Below are 24,242 nucleotides of genomic sequence, written 5' to 3'. Positions count from 1 at the left end.
CTCAGTCTGAAGCTGCTCCACTCATGCAGTAACACCAGTGTGTCCCTCTCTGCTGCCTCCCCGCAGGATCGGTCTTCTGCTCCTGGGCAAGCCTCTGGACAGAGAGACCACCGACCGCCATCGCCTGATTGTCACGGCCTCCGACGGCCACCCGGGAGGGGTAAGACACCGCCGCGCTGTTTAATAATGAATCGCAGAGCGGATTCCTTCGGGTGAACGGTCCAGCACATCCAGTCCAAATGAGAGATTCTCATTCCGAGCTTTAGGGCCTAAGTGATTCCCCAGCCTGGAAAATTTAATATTGTATTTAGAGTGACAGAGTTTAACACCCTGTGAGCCGCTGCCTCGACTTTCAAGCCAATTTCCGATCAACCAAACGAGCCATTATAATGATCCTTATTATCATTATTCCACGCTGAGACTTTACATTCTAAACAGGGCTCATATTTGCCATCATGCCATTCTCAACTCAACTCATCAGTCCAATTACACACTTTCTAATGAGTGCCTGACATGTGCACACACTCCACCTGACAGGAGAAAGCATCGTTACAGGGGCAACTCCAACTCCTGTTTGTTAGCACACACACACACACACACACACACTGGAGGAGGCAGTTGAACATGTCACAGTAGAGTTTGCATACATTACACAGTTCTGTATATAAACTCTTGTGTAGATTGACAACTATATGTAGACTGTTGCTGTGTGAATATGACCACAGCTTTTAAGGAGCAGCGAGTTTGCGATGAACGCTGAGGAGTTCATGTTAGATTTTATCGACTCTGACGGATCTCACCGAGCAAAACAGGTTGAGTTTTCCGCATCGATAGCAAATGGATGCAGCCTCCTTATAAAGTATGGTCAGATATATACATGTACTTACTTAACCCTCATCTCTCCTCATTAGGGTTCAAGTGGGTTAGCGAGTTTATGGTAATACGATCTCGCTCCTCTTCCTCCTACATTGCATTTTCAAAAAGCTACAGAATGAATAAATCAGTGATCTAAGTTTTCTGAAGGTCTTCCTCTTTGCTCGCAGGTCAGCGTATAAACACATATGCAGGGGGCAGAGTGGCGTTCGCTCACTCAGTCGGGCGCTTTATGAGTTTCCACTTCACTTAACTTGTAAACAAAATGAGTCCAAACTGTCTAATGAAGTCGCAAAGCAGCCGAGTGTGGAAACAGCTGACATGGGCGCCCTTTTCCCATCGCTCTGTCTCCCAGGTTGTATTTCCATTCTTCTGGGTTTTGTGTAAATTGGGAGTTGCAAATTGAAAAATCTGTTACGGAAATATGATAATTAAAAAAAAAAAAAAACATCAAATATCAATATTAAGTTTTTACTCTGGCTGGAGGTGCTTTGCTTTTTTTCCTGAATTTAATGAGAGCAACAGTGCAAATTTAATTAAAATGCAATCTGACAGTGAGAGCTGCAACAGGATCTGTGTGACAAACCTGAGCAGTTTGAGAAAAGCTTTTATTTCCCTCGACGGATGAAATACTTGGACGTCGGCCTACAAGTTGCTGCACTTTGCGTCCGACGTCTCAGGTGACCTTGACGTGATGAGATTATGGCCGAGTTGTTTGGTCTGTGAGACACACACGCAGATTTGAGAGTGTAATCTTAAGTGCAGTGGTTTCCTGGAGAGCGACTCCATGGTCCAGCTCTGTTTGCTGCTGATCCTGATGCTGCACAATGAGGAGAGAGGGAAAATGTATTTGCATTGAATTGAAATGCGGCCAAGTAACATTTGAACTTGCAAAATGCAACAGCAACACTGCATCTCTCTCTCTCTCTCTCTCTCTCTCTCTCTCTCTCTCCCTCCCTCCCTCTCTCTCTCCCCCTACTCTGTCTCTCCCTATCCCTCTTTCTCCCTTTCCCTCTCTCCCTTTCTCTCCCTCTCCCTCTCTCTCTTTCCCTCTCTCTCTCTACATACATATGCAAACACTTGGAACACAGATAGAGAAATTGACAGTTGGTTGAAGCGTAGTGAGTGGGAGTCGTGGAGATGCGTGGGCGTGGGCGGCTAATGGTTGGATACAAACAGACTTACGGCGTATACACACACACACCAAACAGTAACGCTGCATATACACACACACACACCAAGCGGTTACCCTGCATTCTGGTGCTGGAGGTGGTGATCACATAAACTCTCTTCATCTGATTGGACTTCTCCTCTGCTCTGTTTGGTCAAACCTGTCGCAGGAAGTCGCGTCAGCTGAGTCCTGGAGTGACGTTTCGAATTGTTTGGCGAGTGTGTGTGTGTAAGTGTGTTAAAGAAGCATTTGTGCTGCCGGTGTGAGGGGCCTCAAACGCTGCAGGAGTGCCGAGGAAGATGGCTTCAGAGGAGGAGAGGACGGAGAGACGGGGCGGCGACGGGGTCAGAGGGCAAGGAGGGAATAAATCAAGAGGTGTGGGGGTCTGGACCTCGCAGGATGATGCAGAAAGAAACAGATGCTCCCATTCTGAATGTTGATGGACCGAGCCAAGCCCCCCTGCTGAGTGCTACCGTGTGTGTGTGTGTGTGTGTGTGTGTGTGTGTGTGTGTGTGTGTGTGTGTGTGTGACATCTTCTCCTTGGAGTAAATTGTTGCCTGGCACTTGAGGGGCAAAGTGTCGCCACTCGGCAGACGCTCAGTGAACTGGGAAGGCTGCTGGATTCAGGGGCGAGCGGGTGCAGAGCGCTGTCAGGTACGAAGAGGAGGAAGACTACGAGGAGGAAGGGTCAAAATAATCAAAGTGGAGTGAGGATAACGAGTGAGAAAGTACGATTTAAACAGGGCTAATTAAACTAAAGAACTTCAGTAACCATGGGAACCCAGTGAGGCAAGCTGTCCTCTTCTCTTCTATTTAGAAGTTTCTGACCTGGATAAAGTCTCTACACATGAGCGTTGTTTAGTGGCTTGTTTTTGCTGGACTATTCTTGAATTCGCAGGTCAAGTGGCCAGTTTGTGTGTTACTGGGCGTACACACACACACCCGCACCCACACACACACACACTCATTCGCAGCCAAGCCAAGTGTTTTGTTGTTGCAGTTCAGTTCGTTCAGCTGAAGCAAAACTAAAAATAAGGTTTCATGTGGGTGAGCTTGTAAAGCAGATTTTGGGGATCGTAGCTCCACTCAGAGAGGAAGATGACTGACACACACACACACAGCTTCTTTGTTTACTTCCATAGGGTACATATCATAACATCGCCTGTATGCAAGGAGACAAGAGAGTGAATCCACACGCTCTGCCAAGCTTCCACCTCACAGCTTCGCCCCTTTTGTCTCCGGAAAAAAAATCTGTATTCTCAGCGGAGCGACTCGTAACGCTAACAGCCAGGCCGCCTTTAAAATCTTTGCATTAAAACTTTAGTATATCCATGGAGATGAGGCAGTTAATTTCTATTGCGGCACTCCCGGAAACAAATTCTCACAGGAGGCTCAATAACTGGGATTGATAGCAGCACTCACACAAAGATGCTGCCTAACAAGGTCGCTTAAGCAGGCAGTTAGGATTCAAGGCGCCGACCCTCCACAAGAGCAACCACATCAACGCCGCCCACCTCAGCCGATCATCCAGGAGATCATCCGCACGAGTAGGGAGACGCATTCACTGAACTCAATGTACTTCTATTCATACAGCCGCACGGTAATTAATGACACAAAATGGATTCCAGTCAGTTTTGTCGCTCTGAAAAGGTGGAAAGGCCGCGTCACTGAAGCTTTGTCCTCTTCTAACATCAATAATAGCAGCTCATTAATCATAATCATCAGATATTTTCGTACTGCGATGCTAATTGGTTTGAAGTCTTCTTTGTGGGCTCGCTCGGCGGAGGGAAGAAGGAGCGCGGCGGCGGCGGCGGCGGCTCAGAGAGCAGGTGACGCCGCCGCTCGTCTCTCCCTGCATGAAAGGGCACGTTTGTGAGCGTGGGAAACAAAGGCAACAACGGCGTGGAGTCGACTCGTTCCTTCCGCAAGGACGTTGTAAATGTTGTAGGTGAGGCGAAGAAGCACCCCCCGACCCCCCGACCCCCCGCCGTGCCTCTGAATGCCTCGTCTGCCAGGGCAACTTCCAACATGCCAGGTCTTCTGGGAGGTGTTCCTCTTGCGCAGGGGCCAAGTCCTCCCTGCAACCTAGCCATCACTCCTCTCCCCCCCAGAGGAGATGGCTCGCACCGCCATTTGCATAAAGCTCCATCGCCCGACCCCCCCCTCCCCCGTGCGCAGAGAGATTATAGATCGTTGCCTATTCAGCTATTTCCGGTGTTGATTTATCGGCGCCTTCCGAAGGTGTTTGTGCTGCGTCATTGTTTGAAGGTTAACAGCGGCGCTCTGCTTCACGCTGGCTCTCTGAATGAATGGATGCCTGTGACATCCCCAGAGGATATTTCATGATTTATGAAGGCAGAGCTGTTGGTCTGAATAATGGAATGATTTCTGACTTTTCACACAACCTGGGAATTATTCCAGATTCCACAGACGTTCCTAAAGTCCCAAACTGTTTTGTTGCTTCTCCTGCCATGTTTTGTATTTGAGGGTTTAAGACCGGTTTTTGTTTTCTGTGTCCGTGTCGCCGTGGTTAACGTGTCGCCAGCCGGTTGCTCTCGAGTGTTTTGTGTCGGCGCCGACTTTTAAAACCTTCTGCCTGGACCGTGTGAAGGAATGGAAATTAGTGCAGAGAGAATTGGAAGGAAGGAAGAAGGGGGGGAAAGGGCGTGGATGTCGGTCAAGGGTTTCTACAGTCGGCTGCTTTCATTAAACAGTAACTACCCCCCCTTTACCTGCTGCTCCTACAGTCCAGACACGTGCAGGCTACATCTGAACTGGAGACTCAATAAAACACCACAACGCCTCAATGACTTTGTATCCAATAACGATTGGCAAGGAAGGAAGTTTGTCAGGTTCTCGTCTATAAGTTGACACGTTCGCTTCGTCGTTAAACTTCTCCGAGTCGCGGCGAGGTCAAGGGTTCATCGGAAAACAGTCATCACTTTGAATATTTAAGTGTTTGGCCTTGATTTCCTCACGCTTCTGTTAGAGGAACTAATTTCCCAGAGTTGATCTCGTAAATTATTCATGGCGTCCTTGGCTGCCTGCACTTTTAGCCAAATGTAATTACGCATATTTATGATTGTTCTGCGCTGGAATGATCTTATGAAACTTATGGAATTGTACTTGTGGAAAGTAAAAAGATGTAAGATGTGTTTCCTGTCCGTCTTCCTCTCTCCCCTGCCACAGACCTCCACCACCACGGTGAACATCGTGGTCACCGACGTCAACGACAACGACCCCACCTTCGACCCTGCCTTGACCACCAACTTCACCGTGCAGGAGGAAGAGGCCAACGTGTTCGTCGGACAAGTCAGGGTAAGTGAGTGTGGCGTGTCGCACGTCACCACCACATCCATCGAGCCCCGTGTCACCTTCCATCCTCCCTCTTTTCCTCTTCCTCTCGTCTTGTGTCCTATTCCGCGGCCATTTTCTCGACAGGCACCGTCCTGTCGGGGGAGATTCGTCACCCGGAGTCGCCTCCCTCCTCCTCGCTGGCTTCTGTTCAGCTCCACCGAGCAGACAGACTTTTCTAATTACCGCAGTAGATTAATTAGGCTGATAGCCGTGGGCGGATTAATCAATCAGGTGATAATGGGAGGAGACGTCTTCAGTGAGCGCAAAACAACTGTGCTTACTTTGTACTTTGAGACGAGGCGAGAACGGAACCCAAACCAAAACCGGGATGGTTGCATTCTTTACTACCAGAATTCCTATGCACTTCTCCACGCCATTGATCCAGCTCTGCTCTCCCTCTCCTGTGCATACTGAGTGAAAACAGCCCACAGCTCCAGCTCCAAGCTCAGTTTATGAGATTTGAGGAGAACTGAGGTAGAATAGCAGACTTTGTACTTTTTAATTAACCTTATTCATCTCAAGTTACGAGTGCCAGTTAAGAGTTAGTCAAGTGTGTAAAAACAGATGCAGAAGAAGAACATTCGCGTTTGCGTGAGGTGAAGCTTCCTTCTACCCCGCCGCTCCTCCAGGCTTTCTTCAGCCAGCGGCTTGATCATCTGAGCCACCCAACCTCCTCCTCCTCCTCTTCTTCCTCCTCTTCCTCTGTTCCTCTGTGGAAGTTGTTCTGGTTCTCAGCTGGCTGGTAGCCAGTGTGTGCTGAGGCTGAGGCTCTCTGACGGAAGAGAAAAGTACATTCGGTACTTAGCTCAACACAATCCTCCCTGTTTTATAATAAGCTGCTGCTCAGTCTGTTGTAGTTCCAGAAGGGAGGAAGGCGAAGACTTTTATTACCCCCATGTCACGCTAAATCACAACGTTTCATTAAGTAGCCGAGTCGCCGACTTAAGTGGGGCCCCTTAAGTCAAAAGACTGAAGGAAAGGAAAGTTCCGCATAATCAGAATTAAGATACTCTGGTGCTTAGATTCATTTCTCGGAGGAAAGTTCAGATGATTACAATCGGCCACGTCAGGTCTACGCCCCTGAGGTTGGGGCATCACCGGCTCTCCGTCTTTCTGGGAATGAGATCTCTCCTCCTGTCGCTCCCTTTAAAACAAGCATGCCATCCTGCCAAAAGCTGGACCTATGTTCAACTTATGATTGTTTGCATACTCACACACCTTAGTTCACCTTTATTTTCAAGGAGTGAAACTCTAGCAAGGCCAACAGAGTTCAGTTAAGTTTGAAGCCAAAAGAGTTCAGTTGAGTTGAAAACAAAAGGAGGGAGAGAGACTCTGCTTCTTCGTCTTTTGCCAGTTTACAACATCGGTGGACAAAGGAAGGCCAAAGCAGAAACGTGAGCGCGACGCACGGCACCGCAAGTGTTGCTCAGCCTTTCATCACCTCTGCTGACAGATGGCTCATCACGTCTCCCTCTGCGGGGTCGCGTGGAGATCTGAAGACCTTTTGCTCTCGCGCTCTTGTCCCTTTCAAGTGGGACGGACGCCCCGATCAGTCGCCCACAGGGGAATCCAGCGAGGGTGTGAGGGTAGTTTACACTCCGCTCCAATTCACCCACTCAATTACCAGCTCTCAAACTGAACATGACGCTATTAAATCATTGTTTAGCCGTGCGTTGAATTCACCTGCAGAGAAAGAGAGCGAGCGAGCTTCACCACAAAGCTTCAGGCCGGCGCTATCAGTGAATATGACTGCAGTGCAGATGCATAATGCCGTTAAGTAGCTTAATGTGAAGCCTAAAGCGTGTTGGATTACCATTATGGCCTAACAGGAAGCGGTCCCACCTGTTCTTATTTTTCCGAACGCGCAGGAGAAGACCGGAGCGTATTTACCACCTTATCATAATTGACAGAATTGCTGCGTGTGCTGATTAAGTCGTTTGTTCACTGAATAAATCCTCCGCCGCCGCCACGAGGCCCGGGCGCCGCTCGCTCCTAGCAGGGAGCCGTAATCTGAGCATGCAGGCTGCTAATGATCGGGGCCCAAATCGATTAGCATTCATGTCAGCGGGCGGTGTGTAAAAGCGTCACGCAAACAAAACGGTAAACGGAGAGGATGGAGGACGACAGGAGAACCGCAATCTGGCTACGCTGATTCCTTGATAAAGAACGGGTTTGACAGCTTCATCCCGTCGTAACAATCCCTCCCATCACCCGGTGACTCTTGGCTGTGTGCTTCAGTCAGGAGATTGTGGGGCCGCGTGTGTATTGTGTTATTGTTGCCAGGGTATTTGTATAAAGAGACTGGATTCTGGATTAGAGCTCACAGAGGAAACAAAGCCGTGTGCTCAGAGCTCTCATGCTTTTATATTTACATCCCCTTTTTAATTATAGATGTACTCTTCCTTTTTACATTTTAAGATGTCTCAACATCCACAGAAACACAGCTGATTAACCTGTTTTCACCCCTTGTGCACAGCAGCGGTGCAGTAAGGTCTTTCTATACATTGAAGGACTGGAAAGTTTGCAAAATGGAGCCGTACATTTCCCACAATCCACTTGTTTGATTCCATTGGCCCAGTTGCTCCTACAGGGAAAAATACAAAGCTGTGCGTGTGCGTGTGTGTGTGTTGGTGTTACATAATGGCTGCACAGACGTGGCGATTCCTCTGCAGATATTGACACGAGGCGCTCCCCTCCGCTCTGCAGACGGCTCAATTTGTAGCCTCTGTGAATATTTGTCAGGCACTTTGCGTGTCGAACAAATCGGTGTTTGTGTGTGTTTGTGTGTGTTTGTGTGTGTGTGTGTGTGTGTGTGTGTGTGTGTGTGTGCGTGCATCAACAAATCCTTATGCACCATTCCTCACAAAGGTCTGTTTACCCCTCCTTTGCCATATTCTCTCTCTCTCTCTCCCTCTCTCTCTCCCATCTCTCTCTCCCCTCTCCCTCTCCCCCCTCTCCCTCTCTCTCTCCCCTCTCCCTCTCTCCCCTCTCCCCCCCTCTCTCCCTCTCTCTCCCCCTCTATCTCTCCCTCTCTCTCTCCCTCCCTCTCTCTCTCCCTCTCTCTCTCTCTCCCTCTCTCTCTCCCTCTCTCTCTCCCTCTCCCTCTTTCTCTCTAGTAGAAGCAATTACCGACGTGCCTTGCCGACAGCAGGCTCGTGAGCACATGCACAACTTAATCCGCGGGCGAACAAATGACCTGTCATACTCTCCCAAAAAAGAGAATTGTATTTCCCCTTAAAGCATCTTCTTCTTCTTCTTCCTCACAGAGCATCACAAAGTCTCTCTCAGCCGCCCTCTTTTCCCTTTATTACTTTGGCTCGGCTTTCAGCTATTAAACGTATTTATTAGCGTTCAAGGATTCTCTTTTGAAAACTTGGCTCGATGTAAAAAAGGCAAACGATTAACAAACGATAAACGAGCGGTGAAACGCAGGCAGCACCTGCTTTGTTTACTGGCGGCCTGGATGTGTGTGTGTGTGTGTGTGTGTGTGTGTGTGTGTGAAGCTCACATTAAACTCCACAAAGCTGGAGTGAGCCTAAAGGGAAATGCATGTATATCTCATTGCTAAATTGTGTTACGCATGTTTGCTCTTATGCTCGCCCTCACACCGCTGTACCGTATCGACGTATGTAAACTTGCTCTCACCGTTTCCCACAGGTTGTCAGTTTACTTCTGCGCGGTTCGGAAACAAAAGCGTTTATCGATTACGGTGGATTGATGTGACTCGCTCACTCGCTCACTCACTCAGCGGTGTTATTCTCACCTGATAAAGTCTACTGCTAGCATGAGCTAATGGCACCGCACATGCCGCCGATTATTCCACCGTCTGCTAATCTGGGCCGTATTTCACGCTGCCACTCCCTTCTGCTTGGTTTCTGGCACCGACTTTGTTTTGTCGCTTAGCAGCATTAAATCCCGATCGTTCCGTCACATCGGCGGGAACCAGGAGAGGCGCTCATGGAATCGCCCCATTTTAAACCAAAACAGAAACAGGAGACTTGGCAGACGATTGTTTACATTTAGGAATATTAATTATGTATCTCTTCTCTTCTCCCTAGGCCACAGATCCGGACGCGGGGGCCAACGGTCAGGTGCGTTACCGCATCGTGAATCACCCCGACCTGTTCACCATCACCTCCAACGGCAGCATCTTCACCTTGGTGCCGCTGGACCGGGAGAAGGTCAGCCAGTACGAGCTGGTGGTGGAGGCCTCAGACGGGGCGGTGGACCCGCGGCGGACGGCGCTGACCGTGTCCGTCGAGGTCACGGACATCGACGACAACAGCCCTGTGTTCTCCCAGCAGACGTACTTAGTGAACGTGCCGGAGAACAGTCCGGTGGGGACGGTGATCATGACGCTGGAGGTGAGAGTGCCTCCGGTTACGTAGTCATGGAAACGTTTCTTTGGCCTCCAAACTCGGGATTCTCTTTCGGGGACTTTACAAATCCCCCCAAAAACTTTCAAACTCTATGGAAGCGGCGTCTTAGTGTGGCATTGTTGAAATCGTCAGCCAAGTCGTTCTTCGGCACTGAAACAGAGAATCGTGGGAAACACGGCACGTGCAGAGCAAACACAGAGGGGGGTTCAAGTAATTGCCGGCATATTGTGAGTGACGTTATTTTCTCTCTCTCTCCCGAGTTTGAGAAGCAAGAAGAACAAAAAAAGAGGGGGGCCTCCGTGTGATTGACAGCGGCACTGTGACACCATTAATCTCCTCTGCAGTGACACCTCAGCTCTGACGCAGGCAGGGGGGAGGAGGGGAGGGGGGGGAGGAGGGGAGGGGGGGAGGGGCTGGCATGACTTCTGCCAGCAAAAACCCCAGAATGAGTGAGACGGCGAGCGAGAGGTGGGGGAAAGGGGGGGAAATCTGTGACGCAGGGCCCTAACAGGAGCACGTCTGACTGAACTCCTCACCAGAATCTGAACATGGGATCAATTAGATCTTCCCCCTTTGGTTTGTTTTCACGAGGGCCTATTAATAACCATACTAGCCCCGAGATAGAGGAGAATTAAAATAGAAACATTAATATTCATCGTCTGCAATTACCGTTCCTGTGTCTGTGTGCGAGACAGAGCTCCGTCTTTTTCTAAAGCAAACCTGGACGTCTCTCTCTCTTTCTCTCTCTCTCTCTCTCTCTCTCTCTCTCTCTCTCTCTCTCTCTCTCTCTCTCTCTCTCTCTCTCTCTCTTGCCCGGCGTCTCTCTCCTCCTCTAAATCCCCAGGCGACGGATGCGGACGTGTTCTCCAACATCACGTACCACATCAAGACCGAGTCGGCCCTCCAGCTGTTCTCCCTGGACCCCATCACGGGCGTGTTGACCGTCCTACAGACCGTGGACTTTGAGGACCTGGCGGCGATGGGTATGGGGGCTTCCTACACTTTCCAGGTGGAGGCGGTGGACCAAGGAGCCGTCATACCTCCGGGCCAAACCACCGTCACGGTCCGCATCACGGTAAGACTCGTTTTCTCTTCTTCCTGCTATTTTCCTTGTCCCCGAGGAGATGCAGATGGCGGACAATATGTTGCGAGTCATTACCAGCGGTTTACAGTAAGGACACCTTGCCTGATCCAGGTTCAGAGGGGGATTGGAGCCATACTGTAGAGTCTCACCTCCTCTGCAAACGGAACACTCAGCGACCCAAAGCCTCATTTGTCTTCTTTGTGAGACATATTTTCTACCCGTGACCTGCTCGTCCCTGTGCGTTCACCACCATAAAGAGGATTGATGGAAAGGTGCATCTGCTTTACTCGCCGCGCTATTCTGGATCTGAATGACTCATTAGCTTTGAGACGGCAATTATGTCAGTTTTTTCTCTCTTCTTGTGTTCCCTTTCCAAGCTTTCAAGAGATTAGCAGCTGAATCCAAACAGAAGGATTAGAGAGGCCTTCTGCCGTGCTGCTGTGAATGTGTGTGTGTGTGTGTGTGTGTGTGTGTTTATACTTGGCATTTCTTTGACTCTTTCTCTCTTCTGTGCATGGATTTTTGTCTGCGCCCAGCATGCGTAGCGGCTTGACAGAATTAGAATCTAGCCACCTGATGGAACAAAGTGCTGGATCCATTCTGTATTGGGCTGAATGGCAGAAGGTAAAGTCAGGTAAAGCTGCACAAAGAGCTTCACTGGTGGCAAACATGGAGCAATAATCAAGGTCAAAATAAAACCCACACACAGCCGCTCTGTTCGGCTCTGACTTCAGGTCCGTGGGGAAGCTGTTCTACAATATCAAACGCTTAGTCGCCCCGAGTCTGAGGCTCAGTCGAGGGCGACGACCAGAGGACCCCGATCTGAGGGGAGCCGCTGTCTGAAAATAGGGTCAAAAGTTCACAAAGATACATTATGGAGAGTCTTTGTCTCCTCCCTGTTTTCCCACCCCCCGATGAGGACAACCTTTGTGGACCTTCTCTCTCTGTCCCCCAGGGGACGAGCCGTATCAAACAGATGTCTCGCTATTTGAAATGGCAGAACTGTATTAAAATGAGCCTAATGAATTCACACTGGCTTCCTGGGGGCCGAACACAGAGCAGATTCCAGTGATTCCATTTTCCTCACAAAGCCTTCCAGAGGGTTATTTGATGTGGCTTGTGTTCCAGTCCCCCCTTGTTCTATTGTTGTCTCTTTCATCGGATGCCCCGTAGTGATGGGACCGGGTGTCCTATTTGTCTCACTGTTCCAAAGTAACCTCTCAAACTTCTGTGCTTTGTGTGCGGGTTGTTGTCGGTGTGCGTCCCTGGATGGCAGTCGGTGTGTAACGCGAGTAATCACATGGGCGTCGTGGCGTTTTCTCAGTGAGGCGTTCCATTGCGAGACGAGGCTTTCTTGTTCAAAAGCAAGAAGTGCGGAACATAGATTCCCTGCTAGGAAACACTCCACCTGCGTCTGGATCAAGGCCAGGCTGCCCTTTATCGCTAAGTTTACACAATACTCACTGTTGCCCGCGGCTGGGTAGAGAAGCGAAGAAAGGAGTGGAGAAAAGTCAATAGAAAGATCGAGACCTCGGCCCGGGCGGACTGCAGGGTCGAGGCCGCCTCTGAGAGGGATGTGAACGCTTTACTCAAACGCACCTCGCCTCCATCCAGGGAGCCGTAAATCACAAAAACTGTTTACCGTCCCAAAGGGAGGTTTAATACAGAGATAAGGACAAAGGTAAAGAACTTACTGTACCGGTACTTGCAAAAGTTTAGCGTTGCCCATCAGTCACTGCATTGTGTTTGTTTTTGAACGGTGCCGTGTCAAGCTAATGTAATGTAATGTACCCTGTGAAGTGTGATGATTTGTTGCCGTTATTGTTTTTCAGGCTGTGTATATCTACAGACTTTGTTTGGCCGGGGAAAGAAAGTGTTTAAGTAAGAAAGCGAGATCGCACAGTGAGGAACTCAGCAGATGTTTTTAGAAACCTGAAATGAAAAGATTGATTTTAAATTGAATTTAATACAAATTTTGGATTTTGATGTCTAATGTCTCAGAGGTAATATGCAGAGAAATCTTATTTTTCTATCTATTTCACCACATGAAGTTCTGTTCTTATTGGATTTGGCTGTTGCAAGTATTTTTGGCCTTCCACTCCCGCTAACACAGTAGCAGTGACATTGGTGTCTTGATATCTACTTGATATCAAAGCTGCTGTGTAGAACATGCATGACTTGGCCATAAGACGCTCCTGGTGTTCCCTCAAAGCTTTGTTGTTTGTTTTTTCCACACCAGTAATGATGTTATAATTCCAGTAATAATCTGTTATGGAAAGATTGGGTTTGTTTTCATATTTTCAAACACTAACCAGAACACAACCAGATTGGACGTGTTTACATGTGATGACTCAGGTCAGGGCTGAAAAAGTGAGCAGCTGCATCTTCACTGCTCCGATATCACAGCGTTCAGTATGCAGACGGCAAACACCAGCCCCCTGAAATCAAACATCCTGATGCCAAATCTTATCTGCCACACTGAAGCAGCGTGTTGGTCTCCACTTTACTACCTGTTCATCTACAGGACAGTAAATGTGTTCTACTCTGCTCACCTAATATCGCTGCACAGTGTCAGATAACTGCAGGAGTTAGCTTATACAGTCGTTCACAGTTTTAGATAGAAGATTACATTCACGGTGTCCTCTGTTGTTTTTTTAGGATGTAAACGACTTTGCCCCAGTCTTCGCCCAGGCCTTGTATAAGGGTTTGGTGGCGCCTAATGCAGATAAAGGAACCGTCATCACCACTGTGTTCGCCGACGACCAGGACCCACCGGTGAGTATCTACCTCCGTGTTTTCTAGCCAACCAACCCAAATGGTAACTATACCACTAGGGGGCAGCACAAAATGTCCACACATGAGGACAACAGGTTTAAGTTAAACAAAATGATGTATAAGATGTAGGGAAGGAAAAATGTCCACATATGAGGACGTAGGGTCTGAGGAGGTGAATGTTCTCTTTAATTCAGGATAAAGTAGTAATTGAATTCCCAACTTTTAGTACAAAAACACGGCCTGGTGAAGCGTGGTCACTACATGGGCGACCTGTTGTATCAGTTTTTGGCGTTACCACACACATGTTGCTTTCAAAGCCAATCTCAGCACAGGACAGTTGACAGAATCGCTTTCAAACGGCGCCTTCAACACATACAGTATATGCACTCATTGTCGTTGCCGTGGCAGCAGCAGCAGCACTGTACATTCATTTATTTCCCTTCTGCTCCAGTCGCTCTAATTGTGAGGGGGTTCTTGTTTTGCATTCTCCGCCTGCATGAGTCATCTACCTCGGTTTCCTCAGACACCTCTGAGCTTCCTCACACTCCTTCGCCTCACTACATCTGAGCAGGCTCTCCCGGGGATTGGAGCTATGAAGACTTTTTCTTTTTTGGCATTTGCGAAACAATATTGCACAGTGCAGCAGAGAAATAGTGACACAGTGTCGAGTTGCATAGCGAGAAATAGTCAAACTGAGAATGTGCTGCACAAAAACAATGGCAAACGTGTTTGAGGGGCAGATTCATACGACTGCAGCTTATTATTACCTTGCTTTTGAGTCAATATTATAATTAAATCATTGAGGATTTATTTGCAAACCATTACACGCTGTACAACAAAGGTTACTTTGCCCTGACAATGTTTGGTTCCGCATCAAAGCCCCCCATTCTCAACTGGGCCACTTTTATTGGCTGTGTAACCCGCCTAAATATTTCATTGCAAGCGGTGTGAGTCAGCATTCTTCATGTTCACGTCCTCTCTCTTTATCTCTCTCTCTCTCCCTTTTGATGTTTGGTACATCATTTTCCCCTCTGGGTTGTAAATAACCCATAAGCTGTAAACATTATGAAGGCAGTGTTTTGTGTCAAAGAGAGATCTCTATTTAGCAGGAAAGGAAAATTGCACAGCAGCCATGTGACTAATCGTTTTATATACCATGATGCCTTCCCTCCTCGCCTCATCCGCCTTTCCAGTAGTAAGGTCGCTGTGGCCTGTGTGCTCTGTAGCACATAAATGTCAAGGCGTATGGGTGCCTGTCAGTCTCAGCTGTGGGTGGTAGCTCAACCACAAAGAGCATCGCAAACACTGCAGCACGTTTTCCTCCTCTTGTGCCTCCTTCTTTCCTCGCTTCCTTACACCCCCTCCGCCTCACCGCTACAATCTAAACTCACTTATTGTAGCGTGAACTTGTTGCCTTTGCTTCCCTCTTGACACCAATAAAGAAATCTTGTAGGCTGCATTCCGTTGGCGTTGAGTCACGAACAAACGTGGGCTACAGAATACTTCATTATGTGATGGTATAGGTGCAGCGAGGGAGCGAGGAAGTACTCGAGAGTGACTCAGGAGAGCCGTTTGACAGACAGAGGGATTAGATTTTCTAACAGGCGCAGGATAACCCAGTCTCATATTGACCTGGATTTGGAAGCTCAAAGCATTTTATTGACAGGAAGCCCGCCACAGACACCGCTATCAGGTGGAAAGGGGCTTAGTCTGACGCTCGCTAAATACACACAAATGTGTACACGTTATTGCTTCTCTCTATCTCTCTCTCTCTCTTCATTAGTACAAAGAGCACACAAACAAACAAAGAAGCAATGGCAACCTGCTGCTGCTGCTTGTAGTTTTGCTTGACAAGTAGGACCTTTGCTTCACTTTATTGGTTTATTTCTCAGGTCCAATACATCGTTTAAGAGATTTTGAACATAATATGAACCTCTTGGACCTGGACACAGTATAATACAAAAAAAAAGTGGTGTGTCTTCATTTGTGTACTACATATGGACACAAAGAGTTTAACACATTTCTTCCTGTATGCAACGTTTTCTTCTTTTTCTAGCAACCCAAACTAATAAGTATACAACAAGGGGGCAGCAAATCTGTCCAGATATGAGGATATAAGGTTTAAGATAAGCACAAAGATGAAGAAGGTTTAGGGAAGGAATGGAATGGAATGCCTAACAGGATCCAGGGTCTCATGAGAATAAACTTATAGGAAATATCATTTAAAATAGTTTAATTGGAAAAGTTTTGTCAGTGTTCCGTATCACTTGAGGACAGAGCTCCCTGTTTTGTCTTAAGGTCCTTCAGACTTTTGGACTTTTTGATTCAGATTTCATCATTAATCATTCCGCAGTCCCGTCATGTGAAATGATTTCAATATGCTGCCTCACGTATCGCACTTTGGTTCTCACACTGCGTCTCTGAAGCATTGCACCATTTTCTGTAGCTCAAGAACAGGCAGGAACAGGTTTGAGTAAATCTATAGGAAGGACAAATAATTGCCTTTGGTTACGGTATTGGAAGATGAAGAAACGTTTTCAGATGGCACTTTTGTTGCTTTGCCTCCAATGTTAATGACTAACCGCGTTTGCTCCAGCAGAGATACAAACCATTAATGGTCTGGGAGTCCAAAACCAGAAAAGGTATAATAGAAAGGGGTTCAAAGATACAGAAGAAGAAATATCTAAAACAATTCCCTTTCGTTAATATTTTTGTAAATATGACCTTGCGGCTGTATATTAGCACACACCGCACAGTTTGAGAACCATTCCACCTGTCCTATATGATTAGCTTTGAGGTATAGTGAGCACTCTATAGCTCTATACTTTTTGCTGTTGTAACTCCGCTGTAAATCTACGGGAGCTGCTTTTTAAAATGAATCCTCCTGTGCTGAGGTGTTTCCGTTTCAATTTGCATGAGGTGCTGGAACTGCAAGAGCTTTTGAAGAATGCCCTCAGTGAATTTACTTTAAGATGCTGTCGTAACGTCCCGTAGATACATTTGTTTGACTAAGTCTCCCAAGAGACCTGCCGCTTCTTACAGGATTTAGCAGCTCCCTAGAGTGCCAAAAGAAAAGATCAGTCCAGCTTATAACAAAAAAGGAACCCCACAATAAAATCAAGCTGGGAGTCCAAAGGGATGAAAGTAGAATAAGATAAGCTTATAGAGTTCATCTGCAATCAGGAACCCGTGATTAATCCTAATCAAAGGGTGGCATTAGAGTCAGAGCTCCCCTTAATGAATTTAAGTCCGTTACTCTGGGGAGCAGAGGGACAGGTTTAATTGCAGAGTTTCTAATTCCATATGAAAGGGGAGCGGTCCCAATCAGTGAGCAACAGTGAGTTATTATCAGGCGTGGTGATGAGGGGTGGGGTCATGATGAGGGGTGGGGTCATCTTAATGATGGCTGTGACATGATGAGGAGTTGTTAATATGGATGAAGGTGCAAAGTGATTGGTTTTTCATGAACCACGTCTGACAGAAGACTGACCTAGTTTGTCTTCATTCTGTCCCTCCATCTTGGCATCATAATGAAGATACGTGATGAAAATAACATTTAAATATACCTTTCCTACCAGACGATACATTTAATGATCCATCATGGTGCATCGGCTCTTTCATAGCCTCATGGAAGGATGAGTAACATTCCCGTTCTTCTTTCCTCCTCCTTCTCCCAGGGAACGCCGGCCAGTTTGATACGCTACAGAGTGGACGAAGAGCAGTCGCCGTACAGCGGGAGCATCTTCGACGTGGAGGAGGAGAGCGGCAGGGTCATCACCAAGGTCAACCTCAACGAAGAGCCCAGCGTCACCTTTCAGGTGAGCGAGGGACGCTGGGGTTTGTGTGCTTTCAGAAACAGCAAACGCAAAAATCCCGACTGTATCGCTGTCATATCATAAATATAACTTTGCTCCTTCTCCTCCAGTTTTTGCCTTTATACTTTTTATTATTATCCTTCTTAACACTACACACACACATACACATGTAAATCCTTCGTGTTGTCCTTTATCCTGTTTTAATATGTGATTACTGCACTGAGCCCACCTCCATCTGTTCCTTTAATCAAATCCATTTGAGGAAATACATTTGAATGAAAACCTTTTTCATTTTCCATGCATTGGTTTTAAATGTACTATGGTGATGCTATGGCAGTTTTACGTACAGCTTTATGTGCGTCTGTGACATTGTGACATTGTGTGTTGAATAGATGAGATGATTGTAAGCGAGCCTGTGCCTCAGTGCGTGACCTTATACTGTGGTTGTTACTGAGTGGATGTGAGGCTCTAATGAGGACGAGTCTCTTCACCGCCCACGTCCTCTCTGCATCTCTCCCTCCCTCCCCGCCCCTCCCCAGCCTTCCCCTGCTTGTTTTCCCTCTTCTGCAGCTTGAAACATTTCTCAACTTATCCCGTCTGTGCCTCCCCCTCCCAGGCCTCCGTCTCCCCTCAGTCTATGAATGCAGATCAATACATTCAAACTGGCTCTCGAGGAGATTTGCAGGCTGCTCGCCAAAAATTTGTTTTCACTAGTCTGTGGTTTCTGATGCCAGATACGAGTACAGAAACACACTTGGCAACCCTCAAAGAGACCAATTTAGAATGCGGCGCAAAATAAACTAATTCTACGCTTGGATTTGTTTGTGTCTGTGTGTGTGTGTGTGACCACTGCAGTTGTACATCATAGCCTACGATGACGGAGACCCGGTGAAATTCAACACTACTCTGGTGGAAATCACCGTCCTCCAGCCGTCCCGCATCCCCATCTTCACCCAGGAGGAGTACAGGTAAGTCTTCCTGCTGATGCCTGTACATTCACACACACACACACACACACCGCAGGGCAGTTTGAGGAGGAGAAGAAGAAGCTGCTGGTATCTCCTGGACGCCTCGACACACATTTACCTTTTCTAACGTCACGTCTTCTACTCAGATCCTCTAACACTTGCATAAATATTTCACTGCTTACTAAATTATATATCGGCCATCTGGCGTTTCCATGATATCCACCATTTCTTATGAATTCACAATTTGGTAATAAAGTTGTCTGCCCGGGCTTTATTTTTGGATGCTTTACGGCTGTTGTCAACACTCTGTAAAAGAGACCCCGCTTGTGTTATCTCTCTTTCCTGCTGTATAACTGAATAATGAGGTTTGAGTATAAATATTTATAAGTGCTTGCGGGGTAGATGCTACATATCATCATGGCCGTACATCACGTTTGTTTCTCCTTGAGGGTAAAGCCGGGCTTCCCCTGCCAGTTTATCACAAAGGGTTTGAGACAAGATGAAGGGAGAGGAGCTGAGTAAGGTAACAAATGAGTGACTGCTACACCTGTCAGTTACCACACTGTAATTGGTGACAGCTGAAGTAGAAGCTGATCAGTTTCTCCAATGCGTAACTCAAATGGGGATTTATCATGTGGAAGAGAAGCTCGTCTATCTCAAAAATAGCGGCAAACACGGGAGAAAACATCTGTAGCTGCTGGCGTTGACCAACCTGAGCTTCTTCATAAGAAGGAGGAATGACCACGGCGTCTTTGCGTTACCTGAACGCATTAGTCACCAAATGAGTGATTTCCGATTCAAGTGCCATAGCAACGGCAAAAATGTCTCGTAGCGACAGCAGCGGCCGGCGTGATCAGGATCAGAGATTCCCGGTGTGAAAAGGTTGCAGTGCCTCTCACCTTTAAAGCACGCGGTGTAATTGCTGCCTGAGGCTGCAGTGAGTCCAGACTGAAGTGAAACATTGATGCAGATGAGTCATCAGAGACGGCGAAGAAATAATTTAGAATGAAATAAAAGTAGAGTTATACTTGTGTTGTGCTTTAGTAAGCAGCTGTCGGAAGTCTGGAGAGGGAGCGATACAGCTAGGTGTCTCACGCCCTCCTCTGCTGGCACGTTGCCATCATTCCCGCACTTAAAGCAACGCTTGCTTGCAACGGAATGATTTACAAGCTTGTATGTCAGTCAGAGTATGGCGGCTTGGCAGACGCCATCCTCTGTAATAGAATTTGATACGCCTTTGTTCATTAGACAAGAAATGTAAGTCCTGCTCGGCCTGTCAGCACATCAGTCGAGGTGTGTGAGTGTGTGCAGGTGTCTCTGCGTCCACACGTCGCACCGACTGTGTGCTTGTGTAAGTGCACTTCACGTGTGTGTGGAGGAGTGTGTGTCATTGTATGGGCCAGTATTGGAATACTGGTTTCCGTGTTGTTTCTTAATGGAGCACTTTGTGTGTGCGCTCACGTTTTCCTGTTGCTCAGCTACGTCCAATGATTGATCAATGCAAAACACAGGCACAGCAGCATGGCTGTGGAAAGGTCATCGATTAACGCTTTGAAAGAGAGCGACACGCACACACACACACCGGCTAGGTCAAACCACAGGCGCAGACTGATGCGGGGCGTCTCATTGAAAATGCTAAGTGTACACAGCGGCAGGCTAGCTGTAAATGATGAGCCATGGAAGCATTAGCCAGGTGCTTGAGCTCTCCTGCTGGACAAGACCGTCTCCAGTGCAGAGCCTCCAATCTGCTCACCCAGCGATGAACTGTCCCATCATTCCTCGCCTCTCTATCTTGCCCCATCTTCTTCTCCCAGAGGAAGTTTCTCAACACAAATCACTTTCTAAACGTCCACAGAAGGTCTGGTCTGTCTGTGTGAAGACAGTTAGTTATAGCAGCAATCAGGTACGCAGCGCCTGCAGCTTCAGAGCACACAATTAAAACAGCTCTGCAGGGCTTTGGCTGACTTAATGATTTCTGCACCAGCTTTATGGTTGGTCCCCTCCATCTGTCTGAGGGAAATGTGGGGCTCCCAGTCATTGTTGCCTAAAACAAATGGCTTATACCACAGTCACTACTGTAACAGCATGTTGGCATTTGCTTTTCAGGGGCTGTGAACAAAACGCTGCATCTTTAGAAAGCTTCATTCCTTGAATTAGGCACTTAACTGTAATTATTTCACCAGAAATTGCAATTTTGGTGGAAATATTGTGTTTGTTGTGGTTTCCTCTGAGAGTTATTTTGCATTAAATCAGTGTTGAAGGCTCTTTGATATGGAGCTCATGGGCGCAGGCCTTCAGGGATGTCTTTAACACCGGGCACACGGGGGAGAATTTACAATATATTCTACTATGTTTATTTACTCTCCTCATCTCCAGTGTGAGCGGAGACGAGGCGGGATAATCGCTCTGTAGGAGTTCTGCTCTGGCTTCCTCTCTGGCCCACTGCAAACCTGTGGCCGGAGCATTTTTCAAGCTGCTTCTCTTCCCCTACAGCACTCCCCAGTCTAAATCTACTCTAAATCACATGAGACCTTTTGCCTCGCCACTCCTGAGTTTGTCATTTTGCTCTCCTCCTCCTCCTTTTAGCTCCCAAACCCCCAAGTCCCTGGAGTCTTCTGTCGCAGCTCGTATCTCTCTCAACCAGTTTCTTTCTCACTTTGTCTTCCTCCTCTCACTTTACAATAGACCTTCAGTTCGTACTCGGCAAGGGAGTGTGTGTCCTCGTGCATTTCCACTCTGCCCTTAACTAGCCTATGGGATCCTCATCAGGGTCGAGCCTGATCGCAGTGGGAATTCACCATTTGAAACCGAGAATAAAAATGCCAAACGCACAAAAGAGTTGTTTTGTTTGTGTAATTAAATATTAAGCATTGTTGTGTTCAACTCAGCTGTAAATGGATTGATGGGAACGTCGCAAGCATCATTTTAGGATTACAATATCGTCTCTCGGGCTGTTCTCTGTTGAAGCAGACGGCGACGTAGCGCCCTACCTGCCACATTAATATGCCGCCTGGCAGCCCAACCAGCAGCACGGCCCATTATTGAGTGATGCTCTGACTTACGCTGTTAGCATAGTAAACACTGTCAACGCAGAGTATTACTACAAGCAACAACACATTGTCAGACACACTCTACTTATGCTTCCAGCTTTGTTAATCGTCGATTTAGTGACAGTGTGTCGACAATTAATGTGTAAACACTTTTGTCTGCCACGGCGAGCACGTCTGCACAAAGCATCCTGACTGGCTGCATCAGAGGCTGGCTGAACATTATCATCATCATCATCAGGCACCCAGCATCTGTGACATTGGCGAGATGAGGTGTCCGCACGGAGCCCACAGGGGAGTGTAGGGCAGCAACCAGGACCCACCACACAGAAGCAAATAAGGACCCCCCTGCCCCAAATGCTTCACACTAATACAACGTGATGCGGCTCTGCTTCCCCGTCTGTCATTTAGCAGTTACCAAGTCTTACCTCATACAGAAAGACTCCATTTACATTTACAACTCATTACAATGTCGTCGCACTGTTATTATTCAGCCATAATTGCGTCTGCTTACATTCTTCTTGCGTCGCCTCCCCTTACAGCGGCTCAGTGGTTTTAATGCTGTAGTTTTATTCAAATTCATCCGTAAGCTCTCTGGATTGCTGTGGCTGCTACACAGGTACTGTCTTCTGTTTTTTTTTTCTTCTTTGGGAGTTATCAACCACTGCATACTTAAACCTACAGACAAGATTGATTAAAATATGTTCAAAATTTTCAGCACAATATTGCTGTGACCTTTGGTGTTGGTGATGTATTTATATCTTTCATATCTTTCATATTTTCGGAAATACTCTGCTATCTTCGGCTGAAAGATCCCCATCAAAACCTATTAACCCTTTATACTTTCGGCAGAGAAACCATTCATTCAGACTTCAGGCTTTCTTCCACCTATTCAGTGTTTTCAAAATCATCATCAAAATAGTAGATTTTTCAGCCTTCCCCATGTGTGTGTGTGTATTGTGTCTTGTTGGAGTGGAGGCAAGTTGAAGGTGATTGGCTGTGAGCCTCACAGTCTGCTTCTCACGGCCCAACCCATTTTCAGATAGATGTTACAGTTATGGCGTGAGAGCCAGTTTTTCCACTTGTTGTTTTCAGGCATAATCTACCATCAGACTGACTCAACTCTGTGTCTCTGCTTAATTGGCTTCACCTGTTGTTTATAAACAACCGCCAGCTTCTAAGGATTTGAGCTTAAGCTGTCACTCAACCTGCTTGTAACTTCTTTATTCATTCAGGTACAGAAACCTTTCAGACATCTGGCCTTGAGGATTCATTCTTTCAGCATTTTCACATATTTCATGTGAAACTGCAGCTGCATGTAATTGTGTTGTTTAAGGACAAACCAAATCTCGGAACCTTCAAACATCACCTGGTCTGTCCTTTTGTACATAACAGAGATACTAAAAGTGCACACAGCCTGCAGGCACAGTTCTGTCCCGATTGCTTCCATTAGAGTTTGTAGCCGTGGTCCTTACTCCGAATGTCACAGGGGTAATAGCTCAAACTCTGGAATATTGTACAGCAAGTCTCCACTCTTCAGTTTCAACATTTTATAGACCATAGAGACTGTCTGAGTAAATTTCCTGTGGATGTCTGACCGCAGTCTGGGCATTGATTTAGTGCTCTCAGCGCTCCGACTCACAAATGGCTGCACAATACCTGAAATAGATGAATGTGCGGTGGCTTGTAGCGCCGGCCACAGTGGAGTCCTCTGACCTTTATCCTCTAATCAAGCAGCTATAAATTACCTTTCAAATGGAGAGAAAGGAGGGACAAAATCTCACAGAAATTGGAGGAATTTTTACGACGAAAAACACATCGACTGAGTGCGAGCATTATTCCAGTGTTCTTGACGTCTGGAGGCAAAGACACTTATGTTGCTGAAAGCGTAACACAAAAGGATGATGGCAGGTTAGTGTGTGGTCCACCTTACTAGTCCACCTTAGCTGTTCAAAGGCTTAGTTTTGTCTCACCTTGTCTTCCTTCATGTCTTGCTGAAGCTTTACTAGCATACCACGGGAGATAGCAATGTGCAAGGTATCTCATGACCTATGGCTTTGCATGGAAAGGTCTTCTAGCCATCTGTCCATCTTTCTTCTTCCCATTCCTCTGTCAATCAGTCGTCTTCCGTCCATTTGTCCTTCCGTCCTCCTGTCCATCCCTCCGTCCATTCCTCTCCCTTTTCCTCGGCAGCCAGACTGTAAGCTGTGCTGCTCCTTCACACTTTTGAAGGGCATGATTGATTTTTAGCAGCAGGTTAGAGTCGGTCACCCAGAGCCTTGAGCCTCTAAGCACCAGGAGCGCGTTGACCTTTCACTCATCTCCGCTAAGTAGACAGGCCTCACTTGTCCGTCTTAACAGGCGTGAGGTCACACCGACTGCACACATACCCAAATATCAGCTAAAGGTCGACGTGGAAACCCTGGGATTGTTGAGGTAAAAGGTATTGGTGAGCTTGAACAGTGGCAAGCTGCTGTACGGTGCTGAATGATTTTGTTGTCTGTATTGTGAGTTCTGAAGTGCTTAGTGGAGCGTGTCAAACTACACGGGTCAGCCGTCGCATTAGCCTGCAGTATATTACAGAGATTGATGGGGAAGCAAATAAATTATTGCAAGAAATATCTCGGCGTCTCTCGACAACACACAGCACGTTCATCCTTAAAGCCGATCGAACACGTTCTCACTCTATTTCCTTCCTCATAAAACTTTTACGTGGCCAATTTTCTCGAAGGACCTGTGTTGTTCGCGTCAATGCTTTGTTCCAAACGAGAGA

General features: G+C 47.2%; 1 protein-coding gene across 1 annotated transcript in view; it reads left to right on the top strand.

Moving 5' to 3' along the window:
* The window catches only part of LOC142991637 (protocadherin-15-like), a 114,433-nt gene that overhangs the window by 54,709 nt on the left and 35,482 nt on the right, over nt 1-24,242 (top strand). The window contains exons 16-22 of the mRNA XM_076141714.1: nt 67-160; nt 5,234-5,362; nt 9,460-9,765; nt 10,625-10,855; nt 13,523-13,639; nt 17,317-17,457; nt 18,310-18,422. Coding sequence (XP_075997829.1) covers nt 67-160; nt 5,234-5,362; nt 9,460-9,765; nt 10,625-10,855; nt 13,523-13,639; nt 17,317-17,457; nt 18,310-18,422 — 1,131 coding nt within the window. The remainder of the gene's footprint in view (nt 1-66; nt 161-5,233; nt 5,363-9,459; nt 9,766-10,624; nt 10,856-13,522; nt 13,640-17,316; nt 17,458-18,309; nt 18,423-24,242) is intronic.

Source organism: Genypterus blacodes, unplaced genomic scaffold, assembly GCF_046128005.1.
Source record: "Genypterus blacodes isolate CSIRO-AG114 ecotype Tasmania unplaced genomic scaffold, CSIRO-AGI_Gbla_v1 ptg000020l_1, whole genome shotgun sequence".
NCBI classification, from domain to species: domain Eukaryota; kingdom Metazoa; phylum Chordata; class Actinopteri; order Ophidiiformes; family Ophidiidae; genus Genypterus; species Genypterus blacodes.
The sequence above is the reverse complement of the archived record's forward strand: the minus strand, read 5'-3'. Positions and strand labels throughout refer to the sequence as shown.